The 22,932-nt window shown below is 32.7% G+C and overlaps 1 protein-coding gene across 3 annotated transcripts in view; it reads right to left on the bottom strand.

Annotated features, from left to right (window-relative positions):
- Positions 1–26: 26 nt before the first annotated feature.
- scg3 (secretogranin III) overlaps positions 27–22,932 on the bottom strand; it is a 62,034-nt gene continuing 39,128 nt past the window's right edge. For all 3 annotated transcript variants that reach the window (XM_062034122.1, XM_062034130.1, XM_062034138.1), the window contains one exon: positions 27–1,312. In XM_062034122.1, the coding sequence (XP_061890106.1) occupies positions 1,194–1,312 (119 nt within the window). In that variant the 3' untranslated portion in view covers positions 27–1,193. The remainder of the gene's footprint in view (positions 1,313–22,932) is intronic.

Below are 22,932 nucleotides of genomic sequence, written 5' to 3'. Positions count from 1 at the left end.
ACTGCTATATTCAAGACACTTGCCAGGAAAATGCAATCTTTTAATGGTTTCCAAGACATATTTACATTTAGAAAAAGCTCATCTCCTGCGGAGCCAGATGGAAATGTTCAACTTAACGAAGGTTTAATTACAGTCCAGGAAATACGCTAGCATGTCATCACAAAGATGTTTTGGGGAAACAATAAGGACTTTCAAAGACACAAAATTGAAGATATGTTTGTTTACACGGGATGATACAATTTGATGGATGTGTTTCAAAAATATACAACTTGTGCAAATTGGAATCATTTTACTGCCTCGTTAGGAGCTTTCTTCAACCTTGAGAAGAACATTCTAGGGATGGAGGATGAGGTCCGGTTCAAGGGCTAGAGGAGGAGGAGATTTTAGGGATGGAGGATGACGTCAGGTTGAAGGGATAGAGGAGGATGTTACGTTCTAGGGTTGTAGGATGAGGTCGGGTTGAAGGGATAGAGGAGGTTACGTTCTAGGGATGGAGGATGAGGTCACGTCCTAGGGATAGGGATTATGTCACGGTGCTAGGGATGGAGAATGAGGTCACGGTTCTGGGGATGGAGAATGAGGTCATGGTTTTAGGGATGGAGGATGAGGTCATGGATATAAGGATAGGGATGATGTCACGGTTCTAGGGATGGAGGATGAGGTCACGGTTCTAGTGATGGAGAATGAGCTCACGTTCCAGGGATGGAGGATGAGGTCACGGTTCTAGGAATGGAGGATAAAGTCACGGTCTAGGGATGGAGGATGAAGTCACGTGCTAGGGATGGAGGATGAGGTCATGATTCTAGGGATGGAGTATAAGGTCACGGTTCTAGGGATGGAGGATGAGGTCACCCTACAAGGGATGGAGAATGAGGTGACGTTCTAGGTATGGAGGATGAGGTCACGGTACTAGGGATGGCGTATGAGGTCACGGTTCTAGGGCTGGAGGATTAAGTCACGTTCTAGGGATGGAGGATGAGGTCACGGTCATAGGGATGGAGGATGAGGTCACGGTGCTAGAGATGAGGATGAGGTCTCGGTTCTAAGGATAGGGATTATGTCACGGTAGTAGGGATGGAGGATGAGGTCACCATTCTAGGCACAGGGATTATGTTACGGTTCTAGGGATGGAGGAGGAGGTCACGGTCCTAGGGATAGGGATTATGTCACGGTTCTAGGGATGGAGGAGGAGGTCACAGGCTGCTGTAGATTCTCTTGATGGTGTCTCCCTCGTCCTTGGCGATGATTCCCTTGTCGATGTAAGAGTCCACTTGCTGGTCCATGAAGTCTTTCAGTTTGGACAAGTCATAGTCTGCACCACAAAGAGTTTGTGTTAACTTCTTGAATAGTCCAAATCCAACAAACACCCACAGTGCCACCTTCCATGCCAACCATGAACATACCAGTGCCACCTACCATGCCAACCATGAACATACCAGTGCCACCTACCATGCCAACCATGAACATACCAGTGCCACCTACCATGCCAACCATGAACATACCAGTGCCACCTACCATGCCAACCATGAACATACCAGTGCCACCTACCATGCCAACCATGAACATACCAGTGCCACCTACCATGCCAACCATGAACATACCAGTGCCACCTACCATGCCAACCATGAACATACCAGTGCCACCTACCATGCCAACCATGAACATAGCAGTGCCACCTACCATGCCAACCATGAACATAGCAGTGCCACCTACCATGCCAACCATGAACATAGCAGTGCCACCTACCATGCCAACCATGAACATACCAGTGCCACCTACCATGCCAACCATGAACATACCAGTGCCACCTACCATGCCAACCATGAACATACCAGTGCCACCTACCATGCCAACCATGAACATACCAGTGCCACCTACCATGCCAACCATGAACATACCAGTGCCACCTACCATGCCAACCATGAACATACCAGTGCCACCTACCATGCCAACCATGAACATAGCAGTGCCACCTACCATGCCAACCATGAACATACCAGTGCCACCTACCATGCCAACCATGAACATACCAGTGCCACCTACCATGCCAAGCATGAACATACCAGTGCCACCTACCATGCCAACCATGAACATACCAGTGCCACCTACCATGCCAACCATGAACATACCAGTGCCACCTACCATGCCAAGCATGAACATACCAGTGCCACCTACCATGCCAACCATGAACATACCAGTGCCACCTACCATGCCAACCATGAACATACCAGTGCCACCTACCATGCCAACCATGAACATACCAGTGCCACCTACCATGCCAACCATGAACATAGCAGTGCCACCTACCATGCCAACCATGAACATACCAGTGCCACCTACCATGCCAACCATGAACATACCAGTGCCACCTACCATGCCAACCATGAACATACCAGTGCCACCTACCATGCCAAGCATGAACATACCAGTGCCACCTACCATGCCAACCATGAACATACCAGTGCCACCTACCATGCCAACCATGAACATACCAGTGCCACCTACCATGCCAACCATGAACATACCAGTGCCACCTACCATGCCAACCATGAACATACCAGTGCCACCTACCATGCCAACCATGAACATAGCAGTGCCACCTACCATGCCAACCATGAACATACCAGTGCCACCTACCATGCCAACCATGAACATACCAGTGCCACCTACCATGCCAACCATGAACATACCAGTGCCACCTACCATGCCAACCATGAACATACCAGTGCCACCTACCATGCCAACCATGAACATAGCAGTGCCACCTACCATGCCAACCATGAACATACCAGTGCCACCTACCATGCCAACCATGAACATAGCAGTGCCACCTACCATGCCAACCATGAACATACCAGTGCCACCTACCATGCCAAGCATGAACATACCAGTGCCACCTACCATGCCAACCATGAACATACCAGTGCCACCTACCATGCCAACCATGAACATACCAGTGCCACCTACCATGCCAACCATGAACATACCAGTGCCACCTACCATGCCAACCATGAACATACCAGTGCCACCTACCATGCCAACCATGAACATACCAGTGCCACCTACCATGCCAACCATGAACATACCAGTGCCACCTACCATGCCAACCATGAACATACCAGTGCCACCTACCATGCCAACCATGAACATAGCAGTGCCACCTACCATGCCAACCATGAACATACCAGTGCCACCTACCATGCCAACCATGAACATACCAGTGCCACCTACCATGCCAACCATGAACATACCAGTGCCACCTACCATGCCAACCATGAACATACCAGTGCCACCTACCATGCCAACCATGAACATACCAGTGCCACCTACCATGCCAACCATGAACATACCAGTGCCACCTACCATGCCAACCATGAACATAGCAGTGCCACCTACCATGCCAACCATGAACATACCAGTGCCACCTACCATGCCAAGCATGAACATACCAGTGCCACCTACCATGCCAACCATGAACATAGCAGTGCCACCTACCATGCCAACCATGAACATACCAGTGCCACCTACCATGCCAACCATGAACATACCAGTGCCACCTACCATGCCAACCATGAACATAGCAGTGCCACCTACCATGCCAACCATGAACATACCAGTGCCACCTACCATGCCAACCATGAACATACCAGTGCCACCTACCATGCCAACCATGAACATAGCAGTGCCACCTACCATGCCAACCATGAACATACCAGTGCCACCTACCATGCCAACCATGAACATACCAGTGCCACCTACCATGCCAACCATGAACATACCAGTGCCACCTACCATGCCAACCATGAACATACCAGTGCCACCTACCATGCCAACCATGAACATAGCAGTGCCACCTACCATGCCAACCATGAACATACCAGTGCCACCTACCATGCCAAGCATGAACATACCAGTGCCACCTACCATGCCAACCATGAACATAGCAGTGCCACCTACCATGCCAACCATGAACATACCAGTGCCACCTACCATGCCAACCATGAACATACCAGTGCCACCTACCATGCCAACCATGAACATAGCAGTGCCACCTACCATGCCAACCATGAACATACCAGTGCCACCTACCATGCCAACCATGAACATACCAGTGCCACCTACCATGCCAACCATGAACATAGCAGTGCCACCTACCATGCCAACCATGAACATACCAGTGCCACCTACCATGCCAACCATGAACATAGCAGTGCCACCTACCATGCCAACCATGAACATACCAGTGCCACCTACCATGCCAACCATGAACATACCAGTGCCACCTACCATGCCAACCATGAACATACCAGTGCCACCTACCATGCCAACCATGAACATAGCAGTGCCACCTACCATGCCAACCATGAACATACCAGTGCCACCTACCATGCCAACCATGAACATAGCAGTGCCACCTACCATGCCAAGCATGAACATACCAGTGCCACCTACCATGCCAACCATGAACATACTCAGACATAAAATGTATTTCAGCAAATCTTCATAAACTTGTACTAAAATAGTTGATGTTACATAAATGGAAACAAGACATTAGATATAATATCCCAAATGATTCATAGTCTAAATCTTCATAAACTTGTACTAAAATAGTTGATGTGACATAAAGTGGTGGAAGACAGCTAGCTATTTGGAAGCGTGATTGCGGGGCATGTGCTGAGTGGGCGGGGCATTGCTCGGGTGTATGGTCAGATTGGGAAGAGGATGGCAGGCGTTCAAGGAGCCCAAAGGCTGTTGGTCGCAATGGAAGGTTTGGGTCGAGCTGTGAGATCAAAGACTGGAGATTTGTGAAGTGAATGTCAAGATGGATGCCATCATGGAGAAGCTGGTTGAACTGAGAAGAGAGCTAGTGTGGACGAATAGAACAGACAAGTCATTGCAATGTCTGCTCGCTTGGAAAAACAACAATCCTAATCTACAATTTGACTCCTTGGAATGGCCTTGACGCTGCAAAACAGAAGCAGGCTGTTCTGAAAACATCCCCGAGGACTTTGACCTCCATCATGGACGCTTTGACCTCCAACACCTGGGAGTCCAACTTTGCTTGCATTGCATGCAGAGCGGCTACAGCCCTATGGACACAACATCACTACACCAGGACAATGGGTATATACTCACACACACCACACCTTCACCACAACATCACTACACCAGGACAATGGGTATATACTCACACACACCACACCTTCACCACAACATCACTACACCAGGACAATGGGTATATACACACACACACCACACCTTCACCACAACATCACTACACCAGGACAATGGGTATATACACACACACACCACACCTTCACCACAACATCACTACACCAGGACAATGGGTATATACACACACACACCACGCCTTCACCACAACATCACTACACCAGGACAATGGGTATATACTCACACACACCACACCTTCACCACAACATCACTACACCAGGACAATGGGTATATACACACACACACCACGCCTTCACCACAACATCACTACACCAGGACAATGGGTATATACACACACACACCACGCCTTCACCACAACATCACTACACCAGGACAATGGGTATATACACACACACACCACACCTTCACCACAACATCACTACACCAGGACAATGGGTATATACACACACACACCACCCCCACCCCCACCCCACACCTTCACCACAGCTTTACTGTCAATCATGTCAACAATATTTACTAACAATCATGTCAACAATATTTACTGTCAATAATGTCAACAATATTTACTGTCAATCATGTCAACAATATTTACTAACAATCATGTCAACAATATTTACTGTCAATCATGTCAACAATATTTACTGTCAATCATGTCAACAATATTTACTGTCAATCATGTCAACAATATTTACTAACAATCATGTCAACAATATTTACTAACAATCATGTCAACAATATTTACTAACAATCATGTCAACAATATTTACTGTCAATCATGTCAACAATATTTACTAACAATCATGTCAACAATATTTACTGTCAATCATGTCAACAATATTTACTGTCAATCATGTCAACAATATTTACTGTCAATCATGTCAACAATATTTACTAACAATCATGTCAACAATATTTACTGTCAATCATGTCAACAATATTTACTAACAATCATGTCAACAATATTTACTAACAATCATGTCAACAATATTTACTAACAATCATGTCAACAATATTTACTGTCAATCATGTCAACAATATTTACTAACAATCATGTCAACAATATTTACTGTCAATCATGTCAACAATATTTACTGTCAATCATGTCAACAATATTTACTAACAATCATGTCAACAATATTTACTGTCAATCATGTCAACAATATTTACTGTCAATCATGTCAACAATATTTACTGTCAATCATGTCAACAATATTGACTAACAATCATGTCAACAATTTTTACTAACAATCATGTCAACAATATTTACTAACAATCATGTCAACAATATTTACTGTCAATCATGTCAACAATATTTACTAACAATCATGTCAACAATATTTACTGTCAATCATGTCAACAATATTGACTAACAATCATGTCAACAATATTTACTAACAATCATGTCAACAATATTTACTGTCAATCGTGTCAACAATATTTACTGTCAATCATGTCAACAATATTTACTAACAATCATGTCAACAATATTTACTGTCAATCGTGTCAACAATATTTACTGTCAATCATGTCAACAATATTTACTAACAATCATGTCAACAATATTTACTGTCAATCGTGTCAACAATATTTACTGTCAATCATGTCAACAATATTTACTGTCAATCATGTCAACAATATTTACTGTCAATCATGTCAACAATATTTACTAACAATCATGTCAACAATATTTACTAACAATCATGTCAACAATATTTACTGTCAATCATGTCAACAATATTTACTGTCAATCATGTCAACAATATTTACTAACAATCATGTCAACAATATTTACTGTCAATCATGCCAACAATATTGACTAACAATCATGTCAACAATTTTTACTAACAATCATGTCAACAATATTTACTAACAATCATGTCAACAATATTTACTGTCAATCATGTCAACAATATTTACTAACAATCATGTCAACAATATTTACTGTCAATCATGTCAACAATATTTACTGTCAATCATGTCAACAATATTTACTAACAATCATGTCAACAATATTTACTGTCAATCATGTCAACAATATTTACTAACAATCATGTCAACAATATTTACTAACAATCATGTCAACAATATTTACTAACAATCATGTCAACAATATTTACTGTCAATCATGTCAACAATATTTACTAACAATCATGTCAACAATATTTACTGTCAATCATGTCAACAATATTTACTGTCAATCATGTCAACAATATTTACTGTCAATCATGTCAACAATATTTACTAACAATCATGTCAACAATATTTACTGTCAATCATGTCAACAATATTTACTAACAATCATGTCAACAATATTTACTAACAATCATGTCAACAATATTTACTAACAATCATGTCAACAATATTTACTGTCAATCATGTCAACAATATTTACTAACAATCATGTCAACAATATTTACTGTCAATCATGTCAACAATATTTACTGTCAATCATGTCAACAATATTTACTAACAATCATGTCAACAATATTTACTGTCAATCATGTCAACAATATTTACTAACAATCATGTCAACAATATTTACAAACAATCATGTCAACAATATTTACTGTCAATCATGTCAACAATATTTACTAACAATCATGTCAACAATATTTACTAACAATCATGTCAACAATATTTACTAACAATCATGTCAACAATATTTACTGTCAATCATGTCAACAATATTTACTAACAATCATGTCAACAATATTTACTGTCAATCATGTCAACAATATTTACTGTCAATCATGTCAACAATATTTACTAACAATCATGTCAACAATATTTACTGTCAATCATGTCAACAATATTTACTGTCAATCATGTCAACAATATTTACTGTCAATCATGTCAACAATATTGACTAACAATCATGTCAACAATTTTTACTAACAATCATGTCAACAATATTTACTAACAATCATGTCAACAATATTTACTGTCAATCATGTCAACAATATTTACTAACAATCATGTCAACAATATTTACTGTCAATCATGTCAACAATATTGACTAACAATCATGTCAACAATATTTACTAACAATCATGTCAACAATATTTACTGTCAATCGTGTCAACAATATTTACTGTCAATCATGTCAACAATATTTACTAACAATCATGTCAACAATATTTACTGTCAATCGTGTCAACAATATTTACTGTCAATCATGTCAACAATATTTACTAACAATCATGTCAACAATATTTACTGTCAATCGTGTCAACAATATTTACTGTCAATCATGTCAACAATATTTACTGTCAATCATGTCAACAATATTTACTGTCAATCATGTCAACAATATTTACTAACAATCATGTCAACAATATTTACTAACAATCATGTCAACAATATTTACTGTCAATCATGTCAACAATATTTACTGTCAATCATGTCAACAATATTTACTAACAATCATGTCAACAATATTTACTGTCAATCATGCCAACAATATTGACTAACAATCATGTCAACAATTTTTACTAACAATCATGTCAACAATATTTACTAACAATCATGTCAACAATATTTACTGTCAATCATGTCAACAATATTTACTAACAATCATGTCAACAATATTTACTGTCAATCATGTCAACAATATTTACTGTCAATCATGTCAACAATATTTACTAACAATCATGTCAACAATATTTACTGTCAATCATGTCAACAATATTTACTAACAATCATGTCAACAATATTTACTAACAATCATGTCAACAATATTTACTAACAATCATGTCAACAATATTTACTGTCAATCATGTCAACAATATTTACTAACAATCATGTCAACAATATTTACTGTCAATCATGTCAACAATATTTACTGTCAATCATGTCAACAATATTTACTGTCAATCATGTCAACAATATTTACTAACAATCATGTCAACAATATTTACTGTCAATCATGTCAACAATATTTACTAACAATCATGTCAACAATATTTACTAACAATCATGTCAACAATATTTACTAACAATCATGTCAACAATATTTACTGTCAATCATGTCAACAATATTTACTAACAATCATGTCAACAATATTTACTGTCAATCATGTCAACAATATTTACTGTCAATCATGTCAACAATATTTACTAACAATCATGTCAACAATATTTACTGTCAATCATGTCAACAATATTTACTGTCAATCATGTCAACAATATTTACTAACAATCATGTCAACAATATTTACTGTCAATCATGTCAACAATATTTACTGTCAATCATGTCAACAATATTTACTGTCAATCATGTCAACAATATTTACTGTCAATCATGTCAACAATATTTACTGTCAATCATGTCAACAATATTTACTGTCAATCATGTCAACAATATTTACTAACAATCATGTCAACAATATTTACTGTCAATCATGTCAACAATATCTACTGTCAATCATGTCAACAATATTTACTAACAATCATGTCAACAATATTTACTGTCAATCATGTCAACAATATTTACTGTCAATCATGTCAACAATATTTACTAACAATCATGTCAACAATATTTACTGTCAATCATGTCAACAATATTTACTAACAATCATGTCAACAATATTTACTGTCAATCATGTCAACAATATTTACTAACAATCATGTCAACAATATTTACTAACAATCATGTCAACAATATTTACTGTCAATCATGTCAACAATATTTACTAACAATCATGTCAACAATATTTACTGTCAATCATGTCAACAATATTTACTAACAATCATGTCAACAATATTTACTAACAATCATGTCAACAATATTTACTGTCAATCATGTCAACAATATTTACTAACAATCATGTCAACAATATTTACTGTCAATCATGTCAACAATATTTACTAACAATCATGTCAACAATATTTACTAACAATCATGTCAACAATATTTACTAACAATCATGTCAACAATATTTACTGTCAATCATGTCAACAATATTTACTGTCAATCATGTCAACAATATTTACTAACAATCATGTCAACAATATTTACTAACAATCATGTCAACAATATTTACTAACAATCATGTCAACAATATTTACTGTCAATCATGTCAACAATATTTACTAACAATCATGTCAACAATATTTACTGTCAATCATGTCAACAATATTTACTGTCAATCATGTCAACAATATTTACTGTCAATCGTGTCAACAATATTTACTAACAATCATGTCAACAATATTTACTAACAGTCATGTCAACAATATTTACTGTCAATCATGTCAACAATATTTACTGTCAATCATGTCAACAATATTTACTAACAATCATGTCAACAATATTTACTAACAATCATGTCAACAATATTTACTGCCAATCATGTCAACAATATTTACTAACAATCATGTCAACAATATTTACTGTCAATCATGTCAACAATATTTACTAACAATCATGTCAACAATATTTACTGTCAATCATGTCAACAATATTTACTAACAATCATGTCAACAATATTTACTAACAATCATGTCAACAATATTTACTGTCAATCATGTCAACAATATTTACTAACAATCATGTCAACAATATTTACTAACAATCATGTCAACAATATTTACTGTCAATCATGTCAACAATATTTACTAACAATCATGTCAACAATATTTACTGTCAATCATGTCAACAATATTTACTAACAATCATGTCAACAATATTTACTGTCAATCATGTCAACAATATTTACTAACAATCATGTCAACAATATTTACTGTCAATCATGTCAACAATATTTACAAACAATCATGTCAACAATATTTACTGTCAATCATGTCAACAATATTTACTGTCAATCATGTCAACAATATTTACTAACAATCATGTCAACAATATTTACTAACAATCATGTCAACAATATTTACCGTCAATCATGTCAAAAATATTTACTAACAATCATGTCAACAATATTTACTGTCAATCATGTCAATAATATTTACTGTCAATCATGTCAACAATATTTACTAACAATCATGTCAACAACATTTACTGTCAATCATGTCAACAATATTTACTGTCAATCATGTCAACAATATTTACTAACAATCATGTCAACAATATTTACTGTCAATCATGTCAACAATATTTACTGTCAATCATGTCAACAATATTTACTAACAATCATGTCAACAATATTTACTGTCAATCATGTCAACAATATTTACTGTCAATCATGTCAACAATATTTACTAACAATCATGTCAACAATATTTACTGTCAATCATGTCAACAATATTTACTAACAATCATGTCAACAATATTTACTAACAATCATGTCAACAATATTTACTGTCAATCATGTCAACAATATTTACTAACAATCATGTCAACAATCTTTACTAACAATCATGTCAACAATATTTACTAACAATCATGTCAACAATATTTACTGTCAATCATGTCAATAATATTTACTGTCAATCATGTCAACAATATTTACTAACAATCATGTCAACAATATTTACTGTCAATCATGTCAACAATATTTACTGTCAATCATGTCAACAATATTTACTAACAATCATGTCAACAATATTTACTAACAATCATGTCAACAATATTTACTGTCAATCATGTCAACAATATTGACTGTCAATCATGTCAACAATATTTACTAACAATCATGTCAACAATATTTACTGTCAATCATGTCAACAATATTTACTGTCAATCATGTCAACAATATTTACTAACAATCATGTCAACAATATTTACTGTCAATCATGTCAACAATATTTACTGTCAATCATGTCAACAATATTTACTAACAATCATGTCAACAATATTTACTGTCAATCATGTCAACAATATTTACTGTCAATCATGTCAACAATATTTACTGTCAATCATATCAACAATATTTACTAACAATCATGTCAACAATATTGACTGTCAATCATGTCAACAATATTTACTAACAATCATGTCAACAATATTTACTGTCAATCATGTCAACAATATTTACTGTCAATCATGTCAACAATATTTACTAACAATCATGTCAACAATATTTACTGTCAATCATGTCAACAATATTTACTAACAATCATGTCAACAATATTTACTGTCAATCATGTCAACAATATTTACTAACAATCATGTCAACAATATTTACTGTCAATCATGTCAACAATATTTACTAACAATCATGTCAACAATATTTACTGTCAATCATGTCAACAATATTTACTAACAATCATGTCAACAATATTTACTGTCAATCATGTCAACAATATTTACTGTCAATCATGTCAACAATATTTACTAACAATCATGTCAACAATATTTACTGTCAATCATGTCAACAATATTTACTAACAATCATGTCAACAATATTTACTAACAATCATGTCAACAATCTTTACTAACAATCATGTCAACAATATTTACTAACAATCATGTCAACAATATTTACTGTCAATCATGTCAATAATATTTACTGTCAATCATGTCAACAATATTTACTAACAATCATGTCAACAATATTTACTGTCAATCATGTCAACAATATTTACTGTCAATCATGTCAACAATATTTACTAACAATCATGTCAACAATATTTACTAACAATCATGTCAACAATATTTACTGTCAATCATGTCAACAATATTGACTGTCAATCATGTCAACAATATTTACTAACAATCATGTCAACAATATTTACTGTCAATCATGTCAACAATATTTACTGTCAATCATGTCAACAATATTTACTAACAATCATGTCAACAATATTTACTGTCAATCATGTCAACAATATTTACTGTCAATCATGTCAACAATATTTACTAACAATCATGTCAACAATATTTACTGTCAATCATGTCAACAATATTTACTGTCAATCATGTCAACAATATTTACTGTCAATCATATCAACAATATTTACTAACAATCATGTCAACAATATTTACTAACAATCATGTCAACAATATTTACTGTCAATCATATCAACAATATTGACTGTCAATCATGTCAACAATATTTACTAACAATCATGTCAACAATATTTACTGTCAATCATGTCAACAATATTTACTGTCAATCATGTCAACAATATTTACTAACAATCATGTCAACAATATTTACTGTCAATCATGTCAACAATATTTACTAACAATCATGTCAACAATATTTACTAACAATCATGTCAACAATATTTACTGTCAATCATGTCAACAAGTTTCAAGTTTCAAGTTTATTATTCTTCGGTCAATCGTCAACAAAATAAACAAACAGTTGTACATTCTTAAATTGAAAATTTACTGTCAATCATGTCAACAATATTTACTGTCAATCATGTCAACAATATTTACTAACAATCATGTCAACAATATTTACTGTCAATCATGTCAACAATATTTACTGTCAATCATGTCAACAATATTTACTAACAATCATGTCAACAATATTTACTAACAATCATGTCAACAATATTTACTGTCAATCATGTCAACAATATTTACTGTCAATCATGTCAACAATATTTACTAACAATCATGTCAACAATATTTACTGTCAATCATGTCAACAATATTTACTGTCAATCATGTCAACAATATTTACTAACAATCATGTCAACAATATTTACTGTCAATCATGTCAACAATATTTACTGTCAATCATGTCAACAATATTTACTGTCAATCATGTCAACAATATTTACTAACAATCATGTCAACAATCTTTACTAACAATCATGTCAACAATATTTACTAACAATCATGTCAACAATATTTACTGTCAATCATGTCAATAATATTTACTGTCAATCATGTCAACAATATTTACTAACAATCATGTCAACAATATTTACTGTCAATCATGTCAACAATATTTACTGTCAATCATGTCAACAATATTTACTAACAATCATGTAAACAATATTTACTGTCAATCATGTCAACAATATTTACTGTCAATCATGTCAACAATATTGACTGTCAATCATGTCAACAATATTTACTGTCAATCATGTCAACAATATTTACTAACAATCATGTCAACAATATTTACTGTCAATCATGTCAACAATATTTACTAACAATCATGTCAACAATATTTACTAACAATCATGTCAACAATCTTTACTAACAATCATGTCAACAATATTTACTGTCAATCATGTCAACAATATTTACTAACAATCATGTCAACAATATTTACTGTCAATCATGTCAATAATATTTACTGTCAATCATGTCAACAATATTTACTAACAATCATGTCAACAATATTTACTGTCAATCATGTCAACAATATTTACTGTCAATCATGTCAACAATATTTACTAACAATCATGTCAACAATATTTACTAACAATCATGTCAACAATATTTACTGTCAATCATGTCAACAATATTGACTGTCAATCATGTCAACAATATTTACTAACAATCATGTCAACAATATTTACTGTCAATCATGTCAACAATATTTACTGTCAATCATGTCAACAATATTTACTAACAATCATGTCAACAATATTTACTGTCAATCATGTCAACAATATTTACTGTCAATCATGTCAACAATATTTACTAACAATCATGTCAACAATATTTACTGTCAATCATGTCAACAATATTTACTGTCAATCATGTCAACAATATTTACTGTCAATCATATCAACAATATTTACTAACAATCATGTCAACAATATTTACTGTCAATCATGTCAACAATATTTACTAACAATCATGTCAACAATATTTACTGTCAATCATGTCAACAATATTTACTAACAATCATGTCAACAATATTTACTGTCAATCATGTCAACAATATTTACTAACAATCATGTCAACAATATTTACTGTCAATCATGTCAACAATATTTACTGTCAATCATGTCAACAATATTTACTGTCAATCATGTCAACAATATTTACTGTCAATCATGTCAACAATATTTACTAACAATCATGTCAACAATATTTACTGTCAATCATGTCAACAATATTTACTGTCAATCATGTCAACAATATTTACTAACAATCATGTCAACAATATTTACTGTCAATCATGTCAACAATATTTACTAACAATCATGTCAACAATATTTACTAACAATCATGTCAACAATATTTACTGTCAATCATGTCAACAATATTTACTGTCAATCATGTCAACAATATTTACTGTCAATCATGTCAACAATATTTACTAACAATCATGTCAACAATATTTACTGTCAATCATGTCAACAATATTTACTGTCAATCATGTCAACAATATTTACTAACAATCATGACAACAATATTTACTGTCAATCATGTCAACAATATTTACTAACAATCATGTCAACAATATTTACTAACAATCATATCAACAATATTGACTGTCAATCATGTCAACAATATTTACTAACAATCATGTCAACAATATTTACTGTCAATCATGTCAACAATATTTACTGTCAATCATGTCAACAATATTTACTAACAATCATGTCAACAATATTTACTGTCAATCATGTCAACAATATTTACTAACAATCATGTCAACAATATTTACTAACAATCATGTCAACAATATTTACTAACAATCATGTCAACAATCTTTACTAACAATCATGTCAACAATATTTACTAACAATCATGTCAACAATATTTACTGTCAATCATGTCAATAATATTTACTGTCAATCATGTTGACAATATTTACTAACAATCATGTCAACAATATTTACTGTCAATCATGTCAACAATATTTACTGTCAATCATGTCAACAATATTTACTAACAATCATGTCAACAATATTTACTAACAATCATGTCAACAATATTTACTGTCAATCATGTCAACAATATTGACTGTCAATCATGTCAACAATATTTACTAACAATCATGTCAACAATATTTACTGTCAATCATGTCAACAATATTTACTGTCAATCATGTCAACAATATTTACTAACAATCATGTCAACAATATTTACTGTCAATCATGTCAACAATATTTACTGTCAATCATGTCAACAATATTTACTAACAATCATGTCAACAATATTTACTGTCAATCATGTCAACAATATTTACTGTCAATCATGTCAACAATATTTACTGTCAATCATATCAACAATATTTACTAACAATCATGTCAACAATATTGACTGTCAATCATGTCAACAATATTTACTAACAATCATGTCAACAATATTTACTGTCAATCATGTCAACAATATTTACTAACAATCATGTCAACAATATTTACTGTCAATCATGTCAACAATATTTACTAACAATCATGTCAACAATATTTACTAACAATCATGTCAACAATATTTACTGTCAATCATGTCAACAAGTTTCAAGTTTCAAGTTTATTATTCTTCGGTCAATCGTCAACAAAATAAACAAACAGTTGTACATTCTTAAATTGAAAATTTACTGTCAATCATGTCAACAATATTTACTGTCAATCATGTCAACAATATTTACTAACAATCATGTCAACAATATTTACTGTCAATCATGTCAACAATATTTACTGTCAATCATGTCAACAATATTTACTAACAATCATGTCAACAATATTTACTAACAATCATGTCAACAATATTTACTGTCAATCATGTCAACAATATTTACTGTCAATCATGTCAACAATATTTACTGTCAATCATGTCAACAATATTTACTAACAATCATGTCAACAATATTTACTGTCAATCATGTCAACAATATTTACTGTCAATCATGTCAACAATATTTACTAACAATCATGTCAACAATATTTACTGTCAATCATGTCAACAATATTTACTAACAATCATGTCAACAATATTTACTAACAATCATGTCAACAATATTTACTGTCAATCATGTCAACAAGTTTCAAGTTTCAAGTTTATTATTCTTCGGTCAATCGTCAACAAAATAAACAAACAGTTGTACATTCTTAAATTGAAAATTTACTGTCAATCATGTCAACAATATTTACTGTCAATCATGTCAACAATATTTACTAACAATCATGTCAACAATATTTACTGTCAATCATGTCAACAATATTTACTGTCAATCATGTCAACAATATTTACTAACAATCATGTCAACAATATTTACTAACAATCATGTCAACAATATTTACTGTCAATCATGTCAACAATATTTACTAACAATCATGTCAACAATATTTACTGTCAATCATGTCAACAATATTTACTGTCAATCATGTCAACAATATTTACTGTCAATCATGTCAACAATATTTACTGTCAATCATGTCAACAATATTTACTAACAATCATGTCAACAATATTTACTAACAATCATGTCAACAATATTTACTAACAATCATGTCAACAATATTTACTAACAATCATGTCAACAATATTTACTGTCAATCATGTCAACAATATTTACTGTCAATCATGTCAACAATATTTACTGTCAATCATGTCAACAATATTTACTAACAATCATGTCAACAATATTTACTGTCAATCATGTCAACAATATTTACTAACAATCATGTCAACAATATTTACTGTCAATCATGTCAACAATATTTACTAACAATCATGTCAACAATATTTACTAACAATCATGTCAACAATCTTTACTAACAATCATGTCAACAATATTTACTAACAATCATGTCAACAATATTTACTGTCAATCATGTCAATAATATTTACTGTCAATCATGTCAACAATATTTACTAACAATCATGTCAACAATATTTACTGTCAATCATGTCAACAATATTTACTGTCAATCATGTCAACAATATTTACTAACAATCATGTCAACAATATTTACTGTCAATCATGTCAACAATATTTACTAACAATCATGTCAACAATATTTACTGTCAATCATGTCAACAATATTTACTAACAATCATGTCAACAATATTTACTGTCAATCATGTCAACAATATTTACTGTCAATCATGTCAACAATATTTACTAACAATCATGTCAACAATATTTACTAACAATCATGTCAACAATATTTACTGTCAATCATGTCAACAATATTTACTGTCAATCATGTCAACAATATTTACTAACAATCATGTCAACAATATTTACTGTCAATCATGTCAACAATATTTACTAACAATCATGTCAACAATATTTACTGTCAATCATGTCAACAATATTGACTGTCAATCATGTCAACAATATTTACTGTCAATCATGTCAACAATATTTACTAACAATCATGTCAACAATATTTACTGTCAATCATGTCAACAATATTTACTGTCAATCATGTCAACAATATTTACTAACAATCATGTCAACAATATTTACTAACAATCATGTCAACAATATTTACTGTCAATCATGTCAACAATATTGACTGTCAATCATGTCAACAATATTTACTGTCAATCATGTCAACAATATTTACTAACAATCATGTCAACAATATTTACTGTCAATCATGTCAACAATATTTACTGTCAATCATGTCAACAATATTTACTAACAATCATGTCAACAATATTTACTAACAATCATGTCAACAATATTTACTGTCAATCATGTCAACAATATTTACTGTCAATCATGTCAACAATATTTACTAACAATCATGTCAACAATATTTACTAACAATCATGTCAACAATATTTACTGTCAATCATGTCAACAATATTGACTGTCAATCATGTCAACAATATTTACTGTCAATCATGTCAACAATATTTACTAACAATCATGTCAACAATATTTACTGTCAATCATGTCAACAATATTTACTGTCAATCATGTCAACAATATTTACTAACAATCATGTCAACAATATTTACTAACAATCATGTCAACAATATTTACTGTCAATCATGTCAACAATATTTACTGTCAATCATGTCAACAATATTTACTAACAATCATGTCAACAATATTTACTGTCAATCATGTCAACAATATTTACTAACAATCATGTCAACAATATTTACTGTCAATCATGTCAACAATATTTACTAACAATCATGTCAACAATATTTACTGTCAATCATGTCAACAATATTTACTAACAATCATGTCAACAATATTTACTAACAATCATGTCAACAATATTTACTGTCAATCATGTCAACAATATTTACTGTCAATCATGTCAACAATATTTACTAACAATCATGTCAACAATATTTACTGTCAATCATGTCAACAATATTTACTAACAATCATGTCAACAATATTTACTGTCAATCATGTCAACAATATTTACTAACAATCATGTCAACAATATTTACTAACAATCATGTCAACAATATTTACTAACAATCATGTCAACAATATTTACTGTCAATCATGTCAACAATATTTACTGTCAATCATGTCAACAATATTTACTGTCAATCATGTCAACAATATTTACTGTCAATCATGTCAACAATATTTACTAACAATCATGTCAACAATATTTACTGTCAATCATGTCAACAATATTTACTGTCAATCATGTCAACAATATTTACTAACAATCATGTCAACAATATTTACTGTCAATCATGTCAACAATATTTACTAACAATCATGTCAACAATATTTACTAACAATCATGTCAACAATATTTACTGTCAATCATGTCAACAAGTTTCAAGTTTCAAGTTTATTATTCTTCGGTCAATCGTCAACAAAATAAACAAACAGTTGTACATTCTTAATTTGAAAATTTACTGTCAATCATGTCAACAATATTTACTGTCAATCATGTCAACAATATTTACTAACAATCATGTCAACAATATTTACTGTCAATCATGTCAACAATATTTACTGTCAATCATGTCAACAATATTTACTAACAATCATGTCAACAATATTTACTAACAATCATGTCAACAATATTTACTGTCAATCATGTCAACAATATTTACTAACAATCATGTCAACAATATTTACTGTCAATCATGTCAACAATATTTACTGTCAATCATGTCAACAATATTTACTGTCAATCATGTCAACAATATTTACTGTCAATCATGTCAACAATATTTACTAACAATCATGTCAACAATATTTACTAACAATCATGTCAACAATATTTACTAACAATCATGTCAACAATATTTACTAACAATCATGTCAACAATATTTACTGTCAATCATGTCAACAATATTTACTGTCAATCATGTCAACAATATTTACTGTCAATCATGTCAACAATATTTACTAACAATCATGTCAACAATATTTACTGTCAATCATGTCAACAATATTTACTAACAATCATGTCAACAATATTTACTGTCAATCATGTCAACAATATTTACTAACAATCATGTCAACAATATTTACTAACAATCATGTCAACAATCTTTACTAACAATCATGTCAACAATATTTACTAACAATCATGTCAACAATATTTACTGTCAATCATGTCAATAATATTTACTGTCAATCATGTCAACAATATTTACTAACAATCATGTCAACAATATTTACTGTCAATCATGTCAACAATATTTACTGTCAATCATGTCAACAATATTTACTAACAATCATGTCAACAATATTTACTGTCAATCATGTCAACAATATTTACTAACAATCATGTCAACAATATTTACTGTCAATCATGTCAACAATATTTACTAACAATCATGTCAACAATATTTACTGTCAATCATGTCAACAATATTTACTGTCAATCATGTCAACAATATTTACTAACAATCATGTCAACAATATTTACTAACAATCATGTCAACAATATTTACTGTCAATCATGTCAACAATATTTACTGTCAATCATGTCAACAATATTTACTAACAATCATGTCAACAATATTTACTGTCAATCATGTCAACAATATTTACTAACAATCATGTCAACAATATTTACTGTCAATCATGTCAACAATATTGACTGTCAATCATGTCAACAATATTTACTGTCAATCATGTCAACAATATTTACTAACAATCATGTCAACAATATTTACTGTCAATCATGTCAACAATATTTACTGTCAATCATGTCAACAATATTTACTAACAATCATGTCAACAATATTTACTAACAATCATGTCAACAATATTTACTGTCAATCATGTCAACAATATTGACTGTCAATCATGTCAACAATATTTACTGTCAATCATGTCAACAATATTTACTAACAATCATGTCAACAATATTTACTGTCAATCATGTCAACAATATTTACTGTCAATCATGTCAACAATATTTACTAACAATCATGTCAACAATATTTACTAACAATCATGTCAACAATATTTACTGTCAATCATGTCAACAATATTTACTGTCAATCATGTCAACAATATTTACTAACAATCATGTCAACAATATTTACTAACAATCATGTCAACAATATTTACTGTCAATCATGTCAACAATATTGACTGTCAATCATGTCAACAATATTTACTGTCAATCATGTCAACAATATTTACTAACAATCATGTCAACAATATTTACTGTCAATCATGTCAACAATATTTACTGTCAATCATGTCAACAATATTTACTAACAATCATGTCAACAATATTTACTAACAATCATGTCAACAATATTTACTGTCAATCATGTCAACAATATTTACTGTCAATCATGTCAACAATATTTACTAACAATCATGTCAACAATATTTACTGTCAATCATGTCAACAATATTTACTAACAATCATGTCAACAATATTTACTGTCAATCATGTCAACAATATTTACTAACAATCATGTCAACAATATTTACTGTCAATCATGTCAACAATATTTACTAACAATCATGTCAACAATATTTACTAACAATCATGTCAACAATATTTACTGTCAATCATGTCAACAATATTTACTGTCAATCATGTCAACAATATTTACTAACAATCATGTCAACAATATTTACTGTCAATCATGTCAACAATATTTACTAACAATCATGTCAACAATATTTACTGTCAATCATGTCAACAATATTTACTAACAATCATGTCAACAATATTTACTAACAATCATGTCAACAATATTTACTAACAATCATGTCAACAATATTTACTGTCAATCATGTCTGCTTCAGTCCATCTGGCCTGAGACCAAAGGACAACAAAAGTAGGAAGTGACATCTGCTCTGCTGCCTATTCTGGCAGGTGTAGGCCTGAACACACACACACACACACACACACACACACACACACACACACACACACACACACACACACACACACACACACACACACACACACACACACACACACACACACACACACACACACACACACACACACACACACACACACACACTTCCTGCTGAGATTGTCCTCATGAACAAACACAATAAAGAGTTTTTATGCCACTGGCTCGGGGTAAAAAGGCTTTTTGTTTGATTACTTGATTACTTTCACGCACTAAGTACACTTGCCTTCACTTAAGTACACTTAGTGAATGATATTTATCTAGTGACTCAAAGCACTTTTACAAAGTGAACTTCCAGTTAGAGCAGTGTGACTGGCACTGGGAGCAGGTGGGTAAAGTGTCTTGCCCAAGGACACAACGGCAGTGACTAGGATGGCGGAAGCGGGGATCGAACCTGGAACTCTCAAGTTGTTGGCACCACCGCTCTACCAACCAAGCCACGCCGACCCGTACTTAGGTACACTTAAGTTCACTTAGGTACCCTAAGTTACACTTAGTACACTTAGGGCGGTATAGCTCGGTTGGTAGAGTGGCCGTGCCATCAACCTGAGGGTTGCAGGTTCCATCCCCGCTTCCG

This window comes from Entelurus aequoreus, linkage group LG02 (genome assembly GCF_033978785.1).
Source record: "Entelurus aequoreus isolate RoL-2023_Sb linkage group LG02, RoL_Eaeq_v1.1, whole genome shotgun sequence".
NCBI classification, from domain to species: domain Eukaryota; kingdom Metazoa; phylum Chordata; class Actinopteri; order Syngnathiformes; family Syngnathidae; genus Entelurus; species Entelurus aequoreus.
Note: the sequence above shows the minus strand (reverse complement) of the source record. Positions and strands in the feature narration are given on the sequence as shown.